The 19,403-nt window shown below is 33.4% G+C and overlaps 3 protein-coding genes and 1 long non-coding RNA gene across 12 annotated transcripts in view; 3 read left to right on the forward strand and 1 right to left on the reverse strand.

Moving 5' to 3' along the window:
• The window catches only part of LOC100868453 (uncharacterized), a 56,057-nt gene extending 54,383 nt beyond the window's left edge, over positions 1-1,674 (forward strand). For 4 of the 5 annotated variants that reach the window (XM_086909887.1, XM_012485372.3, XM_086909889.1 and 1 more), the window contains exons 6-7: positions 366-720; positions 1,217-1,674. In XM_086909887.1, the coding sequence (XP_086766013.1) occupies positions 366-720; positions 1,217-1,631 (770 nt within the window). In that variant the 3' untranslated portion in view covers positions 1,632-1,674. The remainder of the gene's footprint in view (positions 1-365; positions 721-1,216) is intronic. The other variant, XM_086909890.1, reaches the window with a different exon arrangement.
• A 4,425-nt stretch (positions 1,675-6,099) lies between these two features.
• Positions 6,100-6,586, reverse strand: LOC147657326 (uncharacterized). Its single transcript, XR_015292519.1, has 2 exons — positions 6,457-6,586; positions 6,100-6,375 (listed from the first exon to the last, which is right to left on the reverse strand). It is a non-coding gene; the product is annotated as an uncharacterized LOC147657326 (long non-coding RNA).
• On the forward strand, positions 6,451-8,453 carry LOC105735211 (abasic site processing protein HMCES). Of its 2 annotated transcripts, none has more exons than XM_086909898.1 (6): positions 6,451-6,548; positions 6,687-6,865; positions 7,062-7,373; positions 7,443-7,550; positions 7,694-7,848; positions 7,967-8,453. In XM_086909898.1, the coding sequence occupies exons 1-6, from the start codon at positions 6,506-6,508 to the stop codon at positions 8,100-8,102; spliced, it is 933 nt and encodes a 310-aa protein (XP_086766024.1). In that variant the 5' UTR covers positions 6,451-6,505; the 3' UTR covers positions 8,103-8,453. The 2 variants fall into 2 exon arrangements, with proteins under 2 accessions (XP_086766024.1, XP_012340840.2); XM_012485386.3 differs by having other exon boundaries at positions 6,468-6,548; positions 6,643-6,865.
• On the forward strand, positions 8,454-19,386 carry LOC100863805 (Protein tyrosine phosphatase 61F). 4 transcript variants are annotated; one of them, XM_012485370.3, is made up of 9 exons: positions 8,454-9,255; positions 10,129-10,290; positions 10,366-10,628; positions 10,715-10,940; positions 11,014-11,166; positions 11,371-11,536; positions 11,619-11,832; positions 11,916-12,026; positions 18,945-19,386. In XM_012485370.3, exons 1-9 carry the CDS (start codon positions 9,160-9,162, stop codon positions 19,009-19,011), a joined length of 1,458 nt encoding a protein of 485 aa, XP_012340824.1. In that variant the 5' UTR covers positions 8,454-9,159; the 3' UTR covers positions 19,012-19,386. The 4 variants fall into 4 exon arrangements, with proteins under 4 accessions (XP_012340824.1, XP_086766008.1, XP_012340821.1 ...); XM_086909882.1 differs by having other exon boundaries at positions 11,014-11,163; XM_012485367.3 differs by lacking the exon at positions 18,945-19,386 and having other exon boundaries at positions 11,916-13,018.
• The last annotated feature ends 17 nt before the right edge of the window (positions 19,387-19,403 follow it).

Genomic DNA, 19,403 nt, shown 5'->3' on the forward strand with positions numbered 1-19,403 from the left:
ATAGAAGAGCTACAATTCGAATGTTATAATCGTCCAAGACTGAAAGTTGAAATATTTTCAAAACTATCAATTATTTCGATATAATATCAACATATCGAATACGAAATTACGCTTATAAATTAAACTATCGTAATTACAAATCGTAATTAGATTAGAATAAAATAGAATATTCTGAATTGCACGTTAATGCAGCGAGGTTAGAATACGGATCATTGATTTTGAATGAGTGCGCGTGAAAACAGGCGAGGAGAGACGAACTTCTTTCCCTACTAGTTTTAAAGTTTAAAAACGCGATGGTGGATAATTGGCACGAAGGAAATGAGGAGTCGCGCGACTTTTATGGATGTGGTGTGATGTGATTCAAGGGCACAATGTATGGTCGTGGTTAGGCTCGCGACGCGGCGGCGGTACACCGGGAGTCGTGACGACGCCTCTGTCGCTTCCGCAACACAGACGAGCGATGAATCTCCCCGTGGAGAACCACTACACCCACATGCAAACCGACGAGGCCCTATACGCAGAACTGGACTCTCAGGCCGCGAGCTACGCGAGCGATCTTCAGCTGCAAATGAGAGGAAGCTCGACGTACGGTACGACTTCCGGCGGCCAGGACGACGAGTACCACGAGCTCGACGCCGCGAGGTTACATCGTCATTACGGCGGTAGCAACGGGGACGGATCTCTGCAGAGGGACACGCTTCGTACGCGTCACAGTAAAAGGTAATAATTAATTTCACCTTTACGCCATCTTCTTCCTTTTCTATTCGTACGCGCTTTATATTAATAATTTCGATACGTCCCCTTCCATTCTTCTTCCAAATTATTAACTAGTTACTCTACCCGCGCAAACCTGTTTTCCTCCAATCTCGCCAATTTCACGCGGCTCTCGAAGAATACAAGCGTTCATCGATCGTGGAACGTGGACGAAGGGAAACCTCTAGAATTTACCGTGCATTTAATTATAAACGTTAAATATAAATAATACCTTTAAAAGGCGAAGCGTTTTATCGGGAATAAATTAATTACGTATTCGTTGGAAACCGTACACAAGCTTGATTTCTTCTTTCTTCTTTCGTCGTTCCTTGAAAACGCCGCTTGAACATTACCGATCGTTACCGTCGAGGACGAAAATACTCGTGTAATCGGTCCAGTTTCTCGAAATGGAGCGTAGCATCCTCAGTAAAGTATATCCATCTTTTTTCCTGTTGCAACAAAGGTTACAAGAACCGGATTACGAGATGTACGAGAACGGGCCGTCGACGCCGGTCCCGCCTGGTCAGATGCAGCACCACCACCACCACCACCATCACCACCACCATCACAATCACCATCATCATCATCCTCAGGATGTACGGGTGGGCAGCAGGAACGGGGACCACCCCTCGTACCAAAACACCGCGTACACAGGAAGCGACGCGGAACCGGATGGGCCGACGTTGAGCAGCGCGCCGAGCAGCGCCTACTACAGCGACCTGAGCTCGAATTCGGCGAATCAACAGATGCCACCGGCGGCCGCCCCCTCCGGAACCGGCACGAATCTCCACCTGAGCCAGCAGCAAGGGGGCCTGGAAACGCCTCAGTATCGGTTGGCGGCGATAAACGAGACCTCGGTACCCTCCGACTATATTTAGAATCAAATTTCTCTCCTCACCGCGAGAGAATAATTAGAGGCGTTTATCTTTCTTTTCCTTCGAGAAGTCGAGAAAAAGAAGGAGAAGAAAAAGACTGAACGCGTTGCTTCCCAACACGACAATCCCAACGACTCGGGACATTACAAGAGCTATTATAGGAGATATTAGATCGCGAGAGGTTAGGTTTGGTGGGGAACGTGGAAAGGGTGCCATAAGAAAAACACTTTCGATGTCTTTGAAATTGGTTGGCGGACGCGACGAAATGAAGAAGAAAACAAGGAGAGAGAGAGAGAGAGAGAGTAGGAAATCGATTGGAACGTTTCTGATAAAAAGAAGAAGGAAGGAAATTTTTATACGAATAATGAAGTTGGAGATTTTTAAAAATGTATTTCGTATAGGGTGTGGATATACGTGTGAATATTTAACGAGATAAATAACGGTCACCGAATCGTTTAAATACAAGGTATCCTTGCGTCAGGTTCGATCCTCGTTTATCTTCGATCCTCGTCCGACGGTGGAATTAATTCGTTTCACCCGATTCGGCAGGACTCGTTTAATCGACGCCGTCGTGTCCTCTTAATTACCTTCCCCTCGGACAGCCTCGATTGTTTCTCGGACAGAACACGAACGAAGGTGGAGAGACGTTCCCTGCGTTTTACGTCTTTCGTTTGTATCTCACCCACCTTGTCGCAATCCTTGCCGCGTACACCTTTCTACCTTCTTTAAGTCCCACGTAATAAAATCTCCGATTTCGATTCGCCACGAAACTTTAAACGATAACTCAAATTCATAATTCGTCGATAATAATAAGCTAGAAAGAGGAGGAGGAAAAATTTGATCCATTCTATAGACTCTCAAAAAATTCGAAAGAATTGTAGAAAAAGATCCAGTGTAACTTCGAACTTGAATAACTTTGATCCACTATGGACTCTCAAAAAATTCTAAAGAATTATAACTGTTATTACAAATTTTCGAACTTTCCCCGAATAACTTTGATCCACTATGGACTCTCAAAAAATTCTAAACAATTGTAACTGTTATTACAAGATTTAGTCGTAACTTCGAACTTGAATAACTTTGATCCACTGTGGACTCTCAAAAAATTCGAAAGAATTCTAGAAAAAGTCGTAACCGTTATTAAATTTTCAAATATTACCAACTACTCTCCCTACAACTCTCCTTATTTAAAACACGTATCGTAAATAGATATCGAATCGAGTAATGAAATTTTGTGGTTCGACTTAAACTCTGGTTTAATCCCGGATAAATCGACCCGATAAATTACGCGTGCCCGTAAATTAGCGGGGCCAGTTGGGCGCGACAAAGAATGGCAACGCTTCGTTGAACGGCCGAAAAATCGTTGGCGGCTCTCCTCTTTAACGCACACACGCGCGCGCAGCAGGGGAACGCGGATCCGCGCAACAACAGATGCAACGATGCAACTTGCAATAATTAATTGCGCCCCCGCGGTCACAATGGCGATATGGGAGGGGGGGCGAGAGGGGCAGGGTGGCTGGCGCGCATTATTCCGCCAGGGAAAAAAATCCCACGAACGAGGCGCGCTGTCCGATCGCCGGTTTCTTATCGTTCGGCCGTGTTACGCGAACGAGAAACGGATATTATGGAATTCGTTTGGTGCCCACGCTTAATTAAGGCGCCGCTTTCTTCCCCGGCAAAAGGATCTTCCGCATTTCGCGTTTTCGCATTCGCCAGGAAATTTATATTCTCGTTACACGCCTCCACTGTTGTACCACTTTCGTTTTAATTGTTTGAAATTGCCTGGATGAGTACGTTTTTTCTTTTTACTTTAGTCGAAAGCGTCTAAAGTGTGTTTGCACGTAGCATTCTTCAAAATAGTAACTTTTAAACGTCAATGAAACGCAAGAGAAAGAGAAAAGAATGATAAGAAAATGCAAAGTTTCCACTCGGCGAAATCGAAACTGTTCGAGGAAACAATTTATCATTTCGTGATGATAAAAAGAGAAAAAAATTGGGCCGAAATTTCTGGATCGAACTTGGCCGGTGGAGCGACGAGAAAAAGGTGGCGGAGCGCGCACCATCTTCGAGCCCTGCTACGGGATATGTAAATTATACATGTAAATATAGCGAGGCAACCGAGCCGAGAAAGATCGAGCGGTGAGATATTGAGATACGTGTTGGCTACCCGCACACTCTCGCCTCTTCCTTTCGTCGATTTTATGCGATCGAACGCTCCTGGTTAAAAGTCATCGGATATTTGTTGACTTTAAAGCGCGATAAATTTCTCCATCTATATATATAACAGCCGTCCCTTCACTTTTCCCACAGGATTAATGGTTTAAATTTGTAAATTTGTTTCTATCTTAATTGTAAATCGTATTTAATTGCGTATTTTCGTATTTATATCGTATTAAAATTATAAGATTTCCACACAAATAAGCGTGAACGTTGCAATCCTGACGTTCATTCGTATGGTGTCCGGTGACTTATGGACGGGAGTCGTACGTGTCTATGCCCGAATACCTTTGTCGTCGCCACCGAAAAATGTCCTTGTCCCCGCGTGCGCGCATACCGGCTAATTCCTATGCATTTTTCGCATTACGTGGTGAAATCGCGGCAGCGTTCCTCGCTGCCCGAGCAGAGTTCCCACAATGGAAAAATGTTAAGTGGAATGAAACCCTTCTGCCCGGTTAAATTGTTCATCGAATGGTTTCGTCGTCGTATCGCGTGTCGTTTCGTTTGAAAATTTATCCGATGTGGATACCGCGAGGAATTTCGAGACGATGGATTTCACTCTTCTTTCTTTAGTCGCGAGACAGATTAATGGAATTGGCCGATCAAGAATTTGTGCAAACTTGGACAAATTCGTACCTTTTAACATTTTGACGCTTTGTACTGATGCTTGAGAGACTCGGGAAGAAAGTTGTAAGTAAAACAAATGTCTCTGATTTGAAAGAATCTGATTTTAAAAATATGGATAAATTGAAAAAGTATTAAAACAGGAGATAGAGAGATAATATTAAAAAATTGCATAAATGAAACTTGTTTGTCGTGTTTATCTTGGAAGAAGAATCTCGCATCACTTTCCTATCGAGCCTCTCATTCATAGATGTGAAAGTTATCGATATAATTTATGCGATGTCCCATACGAATACAGAGCGGCGCAAAAATCGTGATCAAACTCGTAAAGATTTGTTTTCGATCGATTAAAATCAAATGCGTCGTTACGAAACGACAGAAAATACAACAGGAAATACACGTGAGATAATTTAACGTAGAAGAGTTGAGAGAATGGAAAGAGCGTGATGGTAATCAACATCCCAATGATATATTAAGATTTTATTGCATCAACGTTCCTGACAGAAACGCACGATTTCTATTTTTGTGATGTGATGTTTCTTGCCACTAATTTTGTAACTATACGAAGATTAATGTAATATAAATCTAGCCGATTCTAGAAAGATGTAATGTATAAAAATTCACTTGATGCGTGAAATTGTAAAGAGAAAAGAGAGTTTGCTTATATTGTGTAATTAATGTTAATTAATAGATATGAAACGGTGCTAAGAAATGAATTGTCATACCTGTAATTGGATATTTTGTAATTTATATATTGTTGTTCTTTAACAAGATATTTAGAAAAGACGTTGAAATCGACGTTCGTTGTTATTTACGCGTGCAAAAATATCGATGAACGTAAATAAGAAAAAAAAAAGATTTCCACTATTTTTTGACAATTCTACAATGCAACAAAGTATTAAGTTTAGAACAACTACGAAACACAAGTTGTATATAACATTGTAAATTGTAAAGAAATTATTTTATTTTCATATGTATAATCGTGAAACGCTTGTGTACACGAATGGATATTCTGTGCGCAATTAAGTCAATTATTGTGACCAATTTTTAAAGGCATTGCACTTTTTGTACGTAAGAAAATGTACAGTGAATAAAGACAAATTTCATATCTATGAGCCTTATCGATTAATATATTATCTTCTATTTTCTTATCTCAATCGAATCAATCGTAAAAGAAAATTATGAATCTTAGAATTTTTAAAAATAACGTTAAATAAAATATATACTATTTTCGTGGAACGATTATTGCAAAGAAACTATCCTCCTTTTCCTTTTTTTAAAATCTCCTTATGAATATATTATATATAGAATAGGATAGAAAAGATGATATTCAAAAGCATAACATTATAATAAGAATAGTAGATGAGGAGATAGAATAAAAATATTGAAATCAACGCCATCTTCAGAGTGTCGCAAATGAAACTCACAAAGAAACGATAAAAAATGGCAAAAGAATAGAAATAGAATAAAAATTGACTATAGTGTGCCATCTCTTGTCCAGAATATTCAAAAAATCTTTTTAAAAAGCGCTTAAGAGATGGCACGAGTTTTCAATTCTTACCTTACTTTATTCTATTTTTAAGGAAGTGTTTTCGGTCTTCAAGAGATGGCGCTAATAGTTCTTATCCTATTTTGCTTTTGAAATAAAATATCTTTTTTATTGTAAAGAGATGACATTGGTTCTTAATTCTTTCTTAATTTTAATTTCTATACTATTTCTATACTTTTTTTTATTGCTTTTTTTGTCTATGTTGAGTTTCATTTGCGGCATTATAGAGATGGCGCTAATTTCACAATTTTTATCTTATCTCTTTCTTTGTTCTACAATATTTTTCTTGTTTATAAAATCCTTTATAAAATCTTTCACAAAAATATTTTTCTCTATTGAAGAATGTCATACATTTTCCTAAAAATAGAATAAAATTTTGCTATACATATATGTACACTTTCTTTTTTCATATTTATATAAATATTTTTAAATACTTACAAATTCCCGCCGGATAATAATCCAGCGTAGGTGGCATTAGTACGTTCAAATGGATAGATTGGCGCGAGAAACATGTGTGGTCGAGCAGCTTGGTAAATAATTTTATCGTATAATTTCACTAATTCATACAACACAAAAATATTACGATCTTCTAATAATGTAGAAAATTTACCAATACTTTCGCAGTTCTTTAAATCCAGATACTTTATGTCGTGCTTGTGATTATAAAGATGCAACTGGCAAACGACGCACAACATCATGGACCAAAACTGACATCGAATATGTTCCATCTACTAATATCGGACCTAAAGATGCTCTTCCTTGCATTATTTCCGGCTTGCACTTTGGTAAAGAGAACGAACAAGTTCTTTGTGCTATGATGTGGAGTATGATTCCCCCTTGGCACGAGGTCAGTATTTACAAACAAGATTAGATTATATGATTATATGATATTCACGAGTGGGGATACGCTCACGTGATTATCAGTTTAATTTCGACAAATTGACACAAAGAGTATTTATTCAAATGTAAACATATTTATTATATTTTTTTATTTGATAATAATAATTGATAACTTAGCGAAAAAAAATTTTCTTAATTTTTAGGGCGATTACAGAAAACATAATTTGTCAACGCATAACGCGCGTCTAGAAAATATTAAAAATTCCAAATTATACGGAACACCACTTCGCAAAGGTCAAAGATGCATTGTGCTTTGTGAAGGTTATTACGAGTGGAAAGCTGGAAAAACAAAAAAAGATTCTAAGCAACCGTATTATATTTATGCTACTCAGGAGAAAGGAGTAAGAGCAGATGATTCTTCGACATGGAAAGATGAATGGTCTGAAGAAACTGGTTGGAAAGGATTTAAACTTTTAAAGATGGCAGGAATTTTTAATACGTTCAAAACTGAAGAAGTAAATTCAACATATTAGGTTTACGTGTAAAATATAAATATACAACTATAGAAATAAATTATATTTTAGGGGAAAATAATATATAGTTGTACAATAATTACAACTGAATCAAATAGTATTCTGTCTTGGTTACATAATCGTGTACCTATTTTTTTAAACAAAGAACAAGATTCACAGGTAAGAAAATGAAGATGTTATGAAAAAAATTTTTTTTATTTTATTTATATATTTCAATGTATTTCAAGATAAATTAATATTAATCAAAAAAAGATATTAATTAAAAAATCAATTTATTTATTTATTTATTTTTTTGGTTACAGATTTGGTTGAATGAAAAACTGACAATAGATGAAGTTGTTGATAAATTAAATAAATTAACATTATCAGATGGTGATTTAAATTGGCATACAGTCTCAACTCTTGTAAACAATGTATTATATAAAAATGAAGATTGCAGAAAAGAAAAAAAATCCATGTATGTATATAAATGTATATAAAACAGTACAATTAATTTTTCTCTGTTCGAATTATGATCTTTTAATCCTGTGAAGTGACATGCTAGACTATTGATTTACTAATTCTATTATGTACAGTGAAGAGAAAAAAAGCAACTCTAGTAGTTTTATGGCTTCTTGGTTGAAGAAAGGGTCTGCAGAGTCAGCTAAGAGAAAAAGTACAGAAACTGAAAAAAATGACAATATAATGTCAAAAATTGCAAAGGAAAAATAATTTTATCCATAATTGCAAAATAAGATCACTCATAAAAGTATAAATTTTACTTTTTTTTAGTTGTAAATATCAATGTTAGAATATTTATTTAAATTATATAATCCTTTTTATTTTTATACTTTATAATAATTTAATAATAATTTTTCTTTGTAATAATATTTGTATTTTTTGTCATACATATTGAATAGAAAAAAAATCATAAAATAAGATTTTCTCTTTTTAATTTATAATTGTGAAATATAATTGTGAATTAATAATTGTGTTATCATTTATAATCAATATTTAATAAATTTAAAGCACAATTCTGTAAACATCGATACTAAAAATAAAATAACACGTATTTTAAACATAGCCTTTTGTTTTTTTATATTTTGAATACAAATATTAGTAAAAAACAAAGCTTACTTGCAAAATTTCAAAAATATTTAATCTTATTAAATTTAATACAAATTAATAAATTTGTAATAAAATAATGAATTGTAAGAGTATACAGTTCATTATATAAGAATTAAATCTATTTTATACGTAAATATTTTCATAAAATATTTTTGCAAATATTTTGTAAAAATTTATTTCAGAAAACAAAATTCTATTTGGCGCTCATTAGAACGCATGCGTAGATTACTACAATATGGCGACGATCATTGCCCCGATTTCATTTAGTAGTAACAAAGAAAAAGATAGAAAAAGAGAGAGATAGAAAATCCGATTTTCCAGAGATGTCAGCACGATAGCTCTTATTTCGCGCTGGTAGCAGTGGAGGTGAAGGCGATCGGTGGTGGTTGAGTTCGCGAGTGGTGCGGTGTGTACGATAGAGAGCGAAGGTGTACCTACATCTGAAGAGTTGTGCTGACACGTTTTCGTCTCCCGTGCGGCGGGGGCTGCCCTTCGCAAGAATCCGCGTCACGCATGGCACCGCTTCGTGCCTGAGACGCCTTTTTCTCGGAGACAGAGAGAGCAAGATCGTGCGCGGCCGGGGCCCAGCCTCTTCGCGTGCTTCGTCTCGTTTTGCCGTTTTCGAGCGCCGGAGAGACCGAGTCGCGAACGAGCCGACAGAATGACCAGCCAAGAGACGTGCGAGCAAGGGATTAGTAATGTAGAAACTGAATATCTTGAGATCAATTCGAAAGGAGCCTGGGCGATTCTCTATCAGGTAAAGATCGCCACTTCCTCTCTTTCTTCTTCCGTTTTTACGTCTTTTCTTCCGGTTTCCGCGAGAAACGCCAGTTCTATCCATGAATGTCAATCTTTTCAATAGCCAGCAATCTAAATTGCATCGTAAAATTGTTTTCCACTGACACGGCCATTAACTACCGATGATGCACAAGTTATGAAATCTTGTTCAATCTTGTTTAACGATGTTTATTTGCCAATTGAAAATTATAGGCATCAACACGTTATCATCTGTCGCGAAATCTCACCGTACGCTTGTAAATTTTTAACGGTCTTTCGTCCTAGTGAATGAGAAACCTGTGTAGCACTATAAATATCACATGTGTGTTATCAAGTTTTGATTTATTTATCTTATGGACCCATTCTTGATCGCATACAACTTCCTTCATGATTTTCGTCATTCCGGAAATGTGCTCGATTAATTTAAGTTTTACGAATAAATTAGATTTATCGTACATCAATATGATTCAATACAATAACAAATCGAGAAATTTATTCTTTATTGCGTGCCCCCTAACATTCGTTTTTCTGCCGATATTTACAATGCATGAATTGTTCTCAATTCCCTGACCTATCTGTTTATTTTCTTGGAAAGTAATTTTCACAGAAAGATTATTAAATATTGCACGAATTGTGCACAATTTTATTATCAAGCTCAAATATCTTAATAATATCTTGATTCAAAATATATATGCTATATATATTGATACTGTGATTTATTATATAAGTTGAAATAAGATTTTTTTTAACAAATATTAAATATTATTTTTTCCCCTAGACAAGTGAAAATTATTGTATGTTTTTCCTTTTGTATGATATCCTATAATTATAAAAGAGAATATTACTTTTACAGCATATACGTAATGAATGCAGCAATTTTACATACACATGCAATGAATCAAAGAAGCCACAAAACAAAAATTTGAATCGTTACAGAGATGTTTTACCATATGATCATAGTAGAATTGTTCTTAAAAAAGGCCCATCTGATTACATCAATGCTAATCTCATACAGGTAGATACTGTATCAAGATGTTTAATTTTAATAAAAAAAAAAAAAAATGTAATAACAAAATTATTTTCATTACAGGTAGATCATGCCCGTAGACAATATATTCTTACACAAGGACCATTGGAAAATACTGCTGGCCATTTCTGGTTAATGATATGGGAGCAAAATTCTAAAGCTGTGTTAATGTTAAATAAAATAATCGAAAAGAATCATGTTAAATGTTATCAGTATTGGCCTCTTGGCGAATCCGTGATTAATACAATGATATTTCCGGATGTTGGTATGAAAATAAAATATATCAGTAAAACAGAATCATCGGATTATACGACTAGAATATTAAAGTATGAAAATAATTAAGAATTAAATTATAAATATTTTTATATATTTAATGTATTTGGAAAAATATATATAATTCATTATTTTATAGGTTAACTGATTTGGAAACAAAAGAAAGTAGAGAAATATTACATTTTCATTATACCACTTGGCCAGATTTTGGTGTTCCACAAAGTCCTACAGCTTTTTTAAATTTTTTAACAGATGTTAGGCAATCAGGAACATTAGATCAAAATGTTGGTCCCCCTGTGGTACATTGTTCTGCAGGAATTGGAAGATCAGGAACATTTTGTTTAGTCGATACCTGTCTTGTTTTGGTAAATATTATTTATATTAAAGAAAAATTTAAAATTTAAAAATTACAGAGAAGAGATTGCTTTTTTATTATAGATTGAAGAAAATGGATTGAATTCAGTGAATATTAGAGATATATTAATAGAAATGAGAAGATATAGAATGGGTTTAATTCAAACACCAGATCAATTAAGATTTTCATATGCTGCTATCATTGAAGGAGCAAAACAATTGCCATCCAATAACGTGGTAACTAATACCAATTCACAGTGGTACAATGTTATTAGTTTTTCCTTTCTGAATTAACCTGTTATGTTTGTTATATGTTCCATGTAAATATTTGTTTTTGTATAGCACATAATTGTCTCTATAATATAAATTAATTCTAATAATATTGTGCTACTGTGGTTCGCTACAATTCCTAACTGTTACTAACTATTGTGATATTTACAGAATATTAATAATGAAATAGTGTCAAATCATTATGATGTGGTAAGTAATATTAGTAATTCTTCGAATGAAGAAGAAGATGAACCACCTCCTTTGCCACCTCCAAGAGGTGAATCCTTAACACGTAGCATGATGGCAGATTTAACTTCGAGCACAATATCAAGAAATGGTATGTGAATGATCAATTGAATGATTAAAATAATTTTTAAATATAATTTTAAAAATATAATTTTTTTATTTTAATATATCAGACGAATTAACTGGACCACCCGATAAACCATTGCCTAGAGAGCCATCAATTCAAACAGAAACATCCATTGCCAGTAATACAACTGGTACAAACTCTACAGTAATCATAAACAATGTACATGAACAGAATTCTGATGGTGTTGTAGTGCCTAATGATAATGTCAGTGACGGTGAAAATTCTATACAAACAATTAGTCCTCCGTCCAGTCCAGATATGTAAGTTATTCAAAAAAGAAATGTATTTATATATTTGAATATTTTTTTTTTTTCCTTTTTTAATATTTACTTCATATGAATAGGAAAAACGAAATACGTCATCGTAATAAAGAGAAGAAAGAACGCTTGGCAGCACAAGTACGAGAGATGAAACGTCGTCAAAAAGAGACTGAAGAATGGCAGAAGCTCAAGAGGTCATTATTTAAACCTCTTACAATAGGCATAGGCGCTGCAATTGTTGGTGGGGGTATTATAGCAATATGTGGCTATTTGTACATGCGTGGTTAGGATACAATTGTTTTTCTGTCACACATGTATATGGACGATCGAGATGATATCAGTGATATTAGGTGATTCGCACATTCAAGAATAGTTACTTTCACCATGAAATATTTAAAAGCTCTGTTGCACGTGTCATTAATTGCCGTTTTGAAAAAAAAATTTAATCAGGGAGAAGCATTTAGTGTTATATAATTTGAAGTAAGAACGCAATCGCAATCGTTGTGAGACGTTGTATCGGTAAAGAATTATCAGTTAACTCAACAAAATGAGAAGCACATACCAATTAACAAGAAAACGTTAAAGAGAAGTAACTTATTCTAATGAAGTGCATTTTATAAAAGACATTGTTGCACGATAAAGAAGTGAAAGGAAAGAAGAGAAAAAGATCAGAAAAATTAATGATAAATGAGAGCGAAAGAAAAGGAAAAAAACCTTCGATTTGTATTTTTATATTGTGATTCACTCAATGAGTAGTATGTACAACATACTAGAAGGTATACATTTTTTGAAAAATCATTTCGTTAGGTTTTGAAAGCTGCATTTCACACTTAATAGATCTTCTTCGTATTCGTGTTTCCGGTATTAGAAATGGAATAAGAAATATATTGAGTTAGATTTTTACTTCGTGACAATTTTCTGCCTCAAATAGGAATAAAGAGTATCTTTTTAATTGTTTGATAACTCTAATCATTAAATGTGTATCCTATGTCCTATGAATTAGGAAGGAAGAAAAACACATGTAAAGATCTAAAACAAGTAAATGTATTCTTATTCGCATATTGTAATAATTGTAGATTCACGTAAAATAGATAGATTATACACGAAATGGGTGCATGATGTTCCAATAAGTAAAATCAATTATTTACTTTAAAGATAACAATTAATATAGAGGCAATCAAAAGTATTAATTTCCTCTTTTTTTTTTATTTCTTACAATTTTTAAATACATTTAGATTTTTTTTATTTAATTAATTTTATTACGGTCAATTTTAACAGTTAGAATTTAAAGAAGCGAATTTTCAACTATTAACCTTCTAATAAATTAGACTCGTTAATAGCAATTTATCCAGAGTATCAAAATTATTTGTTGAAAATTTATAAGTACCCAATCATCTTGCTAGAATCTAATTACATCGTAATATATCGTAGAGAAATATTAACGAACTTTAGAATTATAATATACTATGTAAATGTTTTTTTATGAATAACTTACCCATTAAAGTAAAGTCCATTCATCTATAAAATATTCATGACAAAAAGTGAAGTCACGTTAAAAATTAGCATAAACGATACCTGTGAAATATCATGATCCATTCTTACATGGCAGTTCAATGTTTATTTAGAGTCATCATCGATTTCGTTCGAAATTTGTTCCTGGGATTATAAGTAAAAGGAAAAAGACAAACATTCTTAACTTTCTCTTTTTCTTGAAGAAACGCGTCATTGAGATATTTCGTTTAACATGGCAACTCGTGCCTTCGATATTGTGTGTACTTCGTAAAAATAATTCACGCAATTGCGTAAAATGTTCGTAATCGTTTGTAATATGAATCATTTTGTACTTGAAGTAGTCGAGGAAATTTTTTACATAAAAACGCACGTCTGGTATACGTCTGGTAAAATCGACAATTAATAAATTTCGCGTGATACCGAAATAATTAGCAGCGACGTAAGAGATATTTCGACTAACGAAACTTGCTACGGTGCTTATCATGTGCTATTTTGAATATTGTGTTTTTCATTTTTCATGTGATGAAACTATCGACATAATAGTGGGTGCCAAATAATGAAAAGCCAACAAAAATTTTGTACATAGAAATATCTGATATTCTTATGAATCAGTTTTCGATATCGATACACTTATATTAATATATTAATACATCGGTGTAAGCTATATCGAAATAATATCCGATACTTGATTCATTTTCAATTTCAAAGATTAATCATTTATTTTTATGTATATATTCGAAGTAAAAAAAAAAAAAATTACTGTAAACGATTCTATCGGTTTAATCAAAAAATATTGATTGTCAAAAATTGATAACTTTTTATTATATTATCAAGACTAATATCAAAAACTGATTCGATCAGAATATATTTGAAATAACGAGCCGTATCATGGTTGCGTTAGTGAATTTTATTTATATACTTTTAACCCCTTATTGAAACGTTTCTCTCGCATTTTATTCATATCGAGTACTTGAATCTTAAAATATTTAAACTTTAATAATTTTACGTAAAAAAAAAAAAAAAAAAAAAAAGAAAGAGAAAAAGAAAAAAAAAAGAAGAAGAAGAAACAGGGGGTTAAAAGAAACGCATCTTTCTAAAACACGAATTCTAACTGATTTGCTCAATGATGAACCGTTTAAAATACATTGAGCGTCGCGGAAAGACTGAGTACGTCTAATTGCTTCTAAGTGGGGAGGAAGTTTTTAAAAAATGAAAAAAAAAAAAAAAAAAGAAATGAAAACAAAGAAATGAGTACGAAAAAAGTGTTTAGAAAAAAGAAAAACCGTACTCTTAAACTGAGCTTCTATATAAGTAGTCACGATCATTCTTCGATTGCAGAAGAGTTGCAGGATCGTGTTCTAAGATTTAGAAAAAAGAAAAAAAAGAAAAAAAAAAAAAAAAAAAGGGAAAGAAGCTGAAACAAACGACAAAGGTGTATAAATTGCTCGCGATTCATCCTCTTTCCCAGAAAGAAAAATACGCGTGAACAAACGTATTTTGTACTTTTGTATTACGTCGGTAACCGTAAGATGTTTGGAATACGATCCCTGTGCGAAAAAATTATTTTCAAACACGCGTTCACATTCACCGTTTATGCGTTCAAGTGTTCGTTAACGATACATCGAACATATAGTCGTACATATTATCTGTAGAGATGTCATCATGTTCCGTTTGAAGCAATGTTAAAAAAAAAAAAAAAAAAAAAAAAAAAAAAACATGTTCAAAGTTGAATACAGTATTCTGTCGTCGGTATAGTTCATCTATGTGTATGCACCATTGTATATCTTGTTACCTGATTTTCGTCTAGAGTATATTCGTACGTTTATATTACCGTTAGGGAAATGTGTAAACCCAGACGCGTTTTCTTTCTTCTCTTTAATGATATTTAAAACACGCTCGAGTAATAATGTAGCCTTGATAGGGTACGAGAATGGTGCGAAAACAGCTTTCTCTAAGCAAGGAGAACGGCACGTGTGTCAGCCTTTGTTTAAAACGATTACGATCGGGCGTAAGATATGATTAATAGCGTTCCTAGAGGAATGACAAATTTCAATATTTTTTTTGTTACATTTTTTTCTTTTTTTTTTCTTCTTTTTTCTTTTTTTTTTTTTTTAGAAACACGGTAAACGCGATCATTGAAGTCATAATGCTCGAAAATTCTTCTGTAATTGAAACTGTTTAAAGCTTCTAAGTGTTGATCAAATATATACTTTTCGGATCACTGTCATAAAAGAAACGTCTGAAAATAATAACAAAAAATTTTACTGTGTTAGTTTTTAAATAGTAATATTGCCTCCTAGATTTCTCTGTAATTTTTGTCCAATAAATACTGAAATATTCGAGACACGCGATATTAAAAATGTCAATTTAACTCGAATTTCAATATAATTTAAACAAATAAAGTGAATTTTATAAAACGAGAGAAAACACGAGGAAGCTTGTAACAGTTAAAACCGGCGAGTTAATCGAAAAAATGAAATTCAATGTCTTTCGTCGTTAATCTCTCGCCTTGAAATGATTAGTCCCAAATTTGTGATACTGTAAAATTGTTAATAATTCTGAATATTTGTATCCTTTCGCCATTTTTTTTTTTTACTTTTTCTCGTATTAATTCATTGGCGCCTCTTGATGAAATTAATAAGGCAAGAAGATTAACCGTGTTTCGCGCGTTCGTTCATTCAGAAATTTCATCGAATTATCATCGTTGCACGAAGAAAAGAAAGCTAGGCTAACGTTCGTCTGATTCCCTTGTTTTCGTTAATCGTGGAAAGCTTATCGAAAAAAAATTCTCAACGAGCGTGTGAGAGTGTGAGAGCGTATGCGTGAGAGGAGCGAGGAACGAGAAAGAAACGTATTCTCGAGAACTAAAATCCACGAAAGACACGGTGCTAATTAAAGTTCCAAAAAAAAAAAAAAAAGAAAGAAAAAGAAATAGAAGAAGAAAGGAGGGGGAAAAAAAAAGGAGGAAATATTAACACGAATACTTCATATTGCGTGAGAGAGCGAGCATGAACGTTGAAATATGAATATTGGGTACGAAGGGATATGAGAGCAGCGAAAAAGATGAAGGCGCCTCTAGAAGAAAAGATAATATAACGAGAGAGAAACGAAACGAGTCACAAAAATGTAGGAAGTCTTCAAGAAAGATATTTCATCGATCGATGAGAAAGAATATGTTATATCATATATAGAATCAGATAATCAAATTCGAAGAAGAAGAAGAATTAAAAAAAGAAAAAGACGAGGAAAAAGAAACGAAGAGGGGGAGTCTTTCGTATGCAAAAAATTTCAGTTCTCCATCCAGTAATAGAAATCTCTCCATCGTATACAATAGACATAAAAATGTTACGATACAAAATGGAATCGCAGAAACATAGCTAAGTGCCTATTCGAGTACGAAAGGGAAGGAAAAAGGAGCCAATAGCGAGAATACGATCAGTAGTAGCATTTGATATTTACGATACTGTATGCATACCCCTCGCCTTTCTGGAACAGCGCAGATATCGAGCAATTGAATCCTTTACTATCCGACAATATGCATTATACTTAAACATTATTATATATAGATATATATATATATATATATAACATGTATGTACATTTAGAAATAGATAGCCATTCTAGTAAATCTATTGTCACGCGACTGTTGAACAATCGAGCCACGAGATTTTAAAATTAATCTCGGTAGAAGAGATTATAAATATTAAATTATTTATCTCCCTAGCAGTATTTAAAGAGGAAGAAGAATTTCTCCTTTTAATCCTTAGTATACTGGATCCACTCAGGGACTCGTGAAAAACAAATATACACGGCTCTATACATTCGTAATAATAACATTGGTATCGATACATTTGTATTTCTCAATATAAATATCAATACGAAACAATTTCGTGTAAATACGTATATTCATCCGAACTCGTAATACAGAAAGAAGTAATACTTATCGACAGTATAGAGACAGTCCAGAAAACAATTATTAAAAAGAATGAATGTGAGTCGGAATAATAATAATAATGGAATTTATATTTTAAATAAAATAACGTTTATAGAACGTTTATAGAACTTAAAAGTATTTTTGTCAAGTTTTGCAGAGAACGTTTCTTGTATCAAAGTGTATGATATAAACTAATATAATAACTAAAACGAAACACCAAGAGTCTCTTAATGAAAAAAATGTATAATCAAGTGTACCCTGATATACTAAGGATTAAGGAATTAAGTAGAAAGTTATATAGAATAGAAGAAGAATTTTTTTTATATTATATATATATATATTTAATGTTTATAACATATAAAATCACCCAGTATACAATTGAACAACAAAGAGAGAAAAACTGTCCTTGTAGCTCGATCAAATTTGTTTAACAGTCAAATTATTTAAAACTAAGAATCAAGTTGTGAGAAATGAAGCAAGCAAACGAACGAACGAACTAAAAAAAAGAAAAAAAAAAAAAAAAAACGAGAATCAGGAAAATAAGAACGAATATTAAGAATTAAATAACGATATTAATTTATCCTCAAAAAAAAAAGAAAAAAAAAAACGAAAACGGGCAATGGTAAAAAGTTACTTCTCCCTGAAGTCAAAGTGCAAGTCTTTGCGACTCGACTTCAATACAGTTAACTATATTTACAATGTACCATGGTAGAAGATGTATCGAGACGCGGTATTTCTAAGTGTAAAGTTAAGATAAAAACACACGAGTGGAAACGTAACACTTGGTTAGAATTAGAGAGGAAGGATAATAGAAGAGAAGGGTCGAGAAAAAGAAGTGAAATGAAAGAACGTATCGTTGCTGATTATACAAAAAAAGATTTGCAAACAATTTATCGTAATTGGCCATTGGAAAGAGAATGAAAAGTGCAAAATATTTGAACGTCACTTCGCTTCTTTACACGATCCGATTAGAGAACGTTAAAAAAAAAAAACAGCATGAGAGAAAACGGCTTGCATGCAATAAAATGTTATTCATTCGCGACGAGAAGGAAAAAGACAAGAGCAGGAAAATATCGATATGCGCAGTACCCTCACGACGCATATTACTTCTTTTTTTTTTTTTTATTTCCAAATGTAGAAAAGCTAAATAAGAACAACTCGTAGACGAGGTTCCCCGATTTACATATTTAGATCGATCAATACAGGAAAGGATTTTTTCGTACTTTCCAACTTTTTTTTCATTCCACTATCCCCATATTTTAACTAACGCAACCAGATGACAGGTTTCAGAATTTAAAGTTCGCGTGAGAAAGATTGAACTGTAAAAAAAAAAAAAAAAAAAAGAAATTGCTACAAGTAATATTGAAATCTTCCAACGTATTTTTTCACGTGGAGAAAAATTTTTTTTAATGGCGAATTTAACGCTGAAACCTGGCTCATCGGTTACCCAGCCCAACGATTTCATTTATAATATAATTCCATCCGGGAAGATTGGTATGAGTGAATTCAAATCTATCGATGCCCATATACTAACAAGCCTAACTTGACTCTCGCGATTCTAACAGACCTTGTTTATTACTAACCTGTTTGGCCTTGTGCTTGTTTAATTTCTCGTACTTGTCTTCCCAGCAGCCACGAAATACCCTCATCTGGTGATTTCTTTCAGATCTAAAAGCGAAACTACTACCGAAACCAGCGAAACCGTTCACGAGGAGGCCGAACCTGAGAAATAAAATAAAATCTGCCTAAAAAAAAAAAAAAAATAAAAAAAATAAAAAAAATAAAAAAGAATAAATAAATAAGTAAAAGTAAAATGAAACCTAAGAAAAAAAATCGCGTGACAAGATCGCATCCGATTAATACTTTAAAAATAAAGATGAATGTGCAAAAAAGAAAGGGGGAAAAAAAAAAAGAGAGAGAATTCGTTTTCGAATTGGTTTTTTTTTTCTTTTTTTTTTTTTTTTTTTTCTCTTCTTTTTAACGAATATGCAGACACACGGAAAGAGCACGCACGAAAACGCTTTAAAGAAGCGAAAGGGTTATTTATTTGATACGAAATGAATGACTTGACTGAAAGAAATAAATAGATTTGTTTAGTACAAGAAAAAGTAAGCTTGATTCGACG

Source organism: Apis florea, unplaced genomic scaffold (genome assembly GCF_048593485.1).
Source record: "Apis florea isolate Af1SG1 unplaced genomic scaffold, ASM4859348v1 contig_3170_pilon, whole genome shotgun sequence".
Classification (NCBI taxonomy): domain Eukaryota; kingdom Metazoa; phylum Arthropoda; class Insecta; order Hymenoptera; family Apidae; genus Apis; species Apis florea.

What these genes read in the sequence shown, in the direction of transcription:
- LOC105735211 (XM_012485386.3), top strand. Translation starts at nt 6,529, where the DNA reads ATGTGTGGTCGAGCAGCTTG. An exon ending in TGATTCCCCCTTGGCACGAG is followed by an intron (nt 6,866 to 7,061) that starts GTCAGTATTTAC and finishes CTTAATTTTTAG; the next exon opens with GGCGATTACAGAAAACATAA. An exon ending in ATACGTTCAAAACTGAAGAA is followed by an intron (nt 7,374 to 7,442) that starts GTAAATTCAACA and finishes ATTATATTTTAG; the next exon opens with GGGAAAATAATATATAGTTG.
- LOC100863805 (XM_012485367.3), top strand. Translation starts at nt 9,160, where the DNA reads ATGACCAGCCAAGAGACGTGCGAGCAAGGGATTAGTAATGTAGAAACT. An exon ending in CCTGGGCGATTCTCTATCAG is followed by an intron (nt 9,256 to 10,128) that starts GTAAAGATCGCC and finishes TTACTTTTACAG; the next exon opens with CATATACGTAATGAATGCAG. An exon ending in TATACGACTAGAATATTAAA is followed by an intron (nt 10,629 to 10,714) that starts GTATGAAAATAA and finishes ATTATTTTATAG; the next exon opens with GTTAACTGATTTGGAAACAA.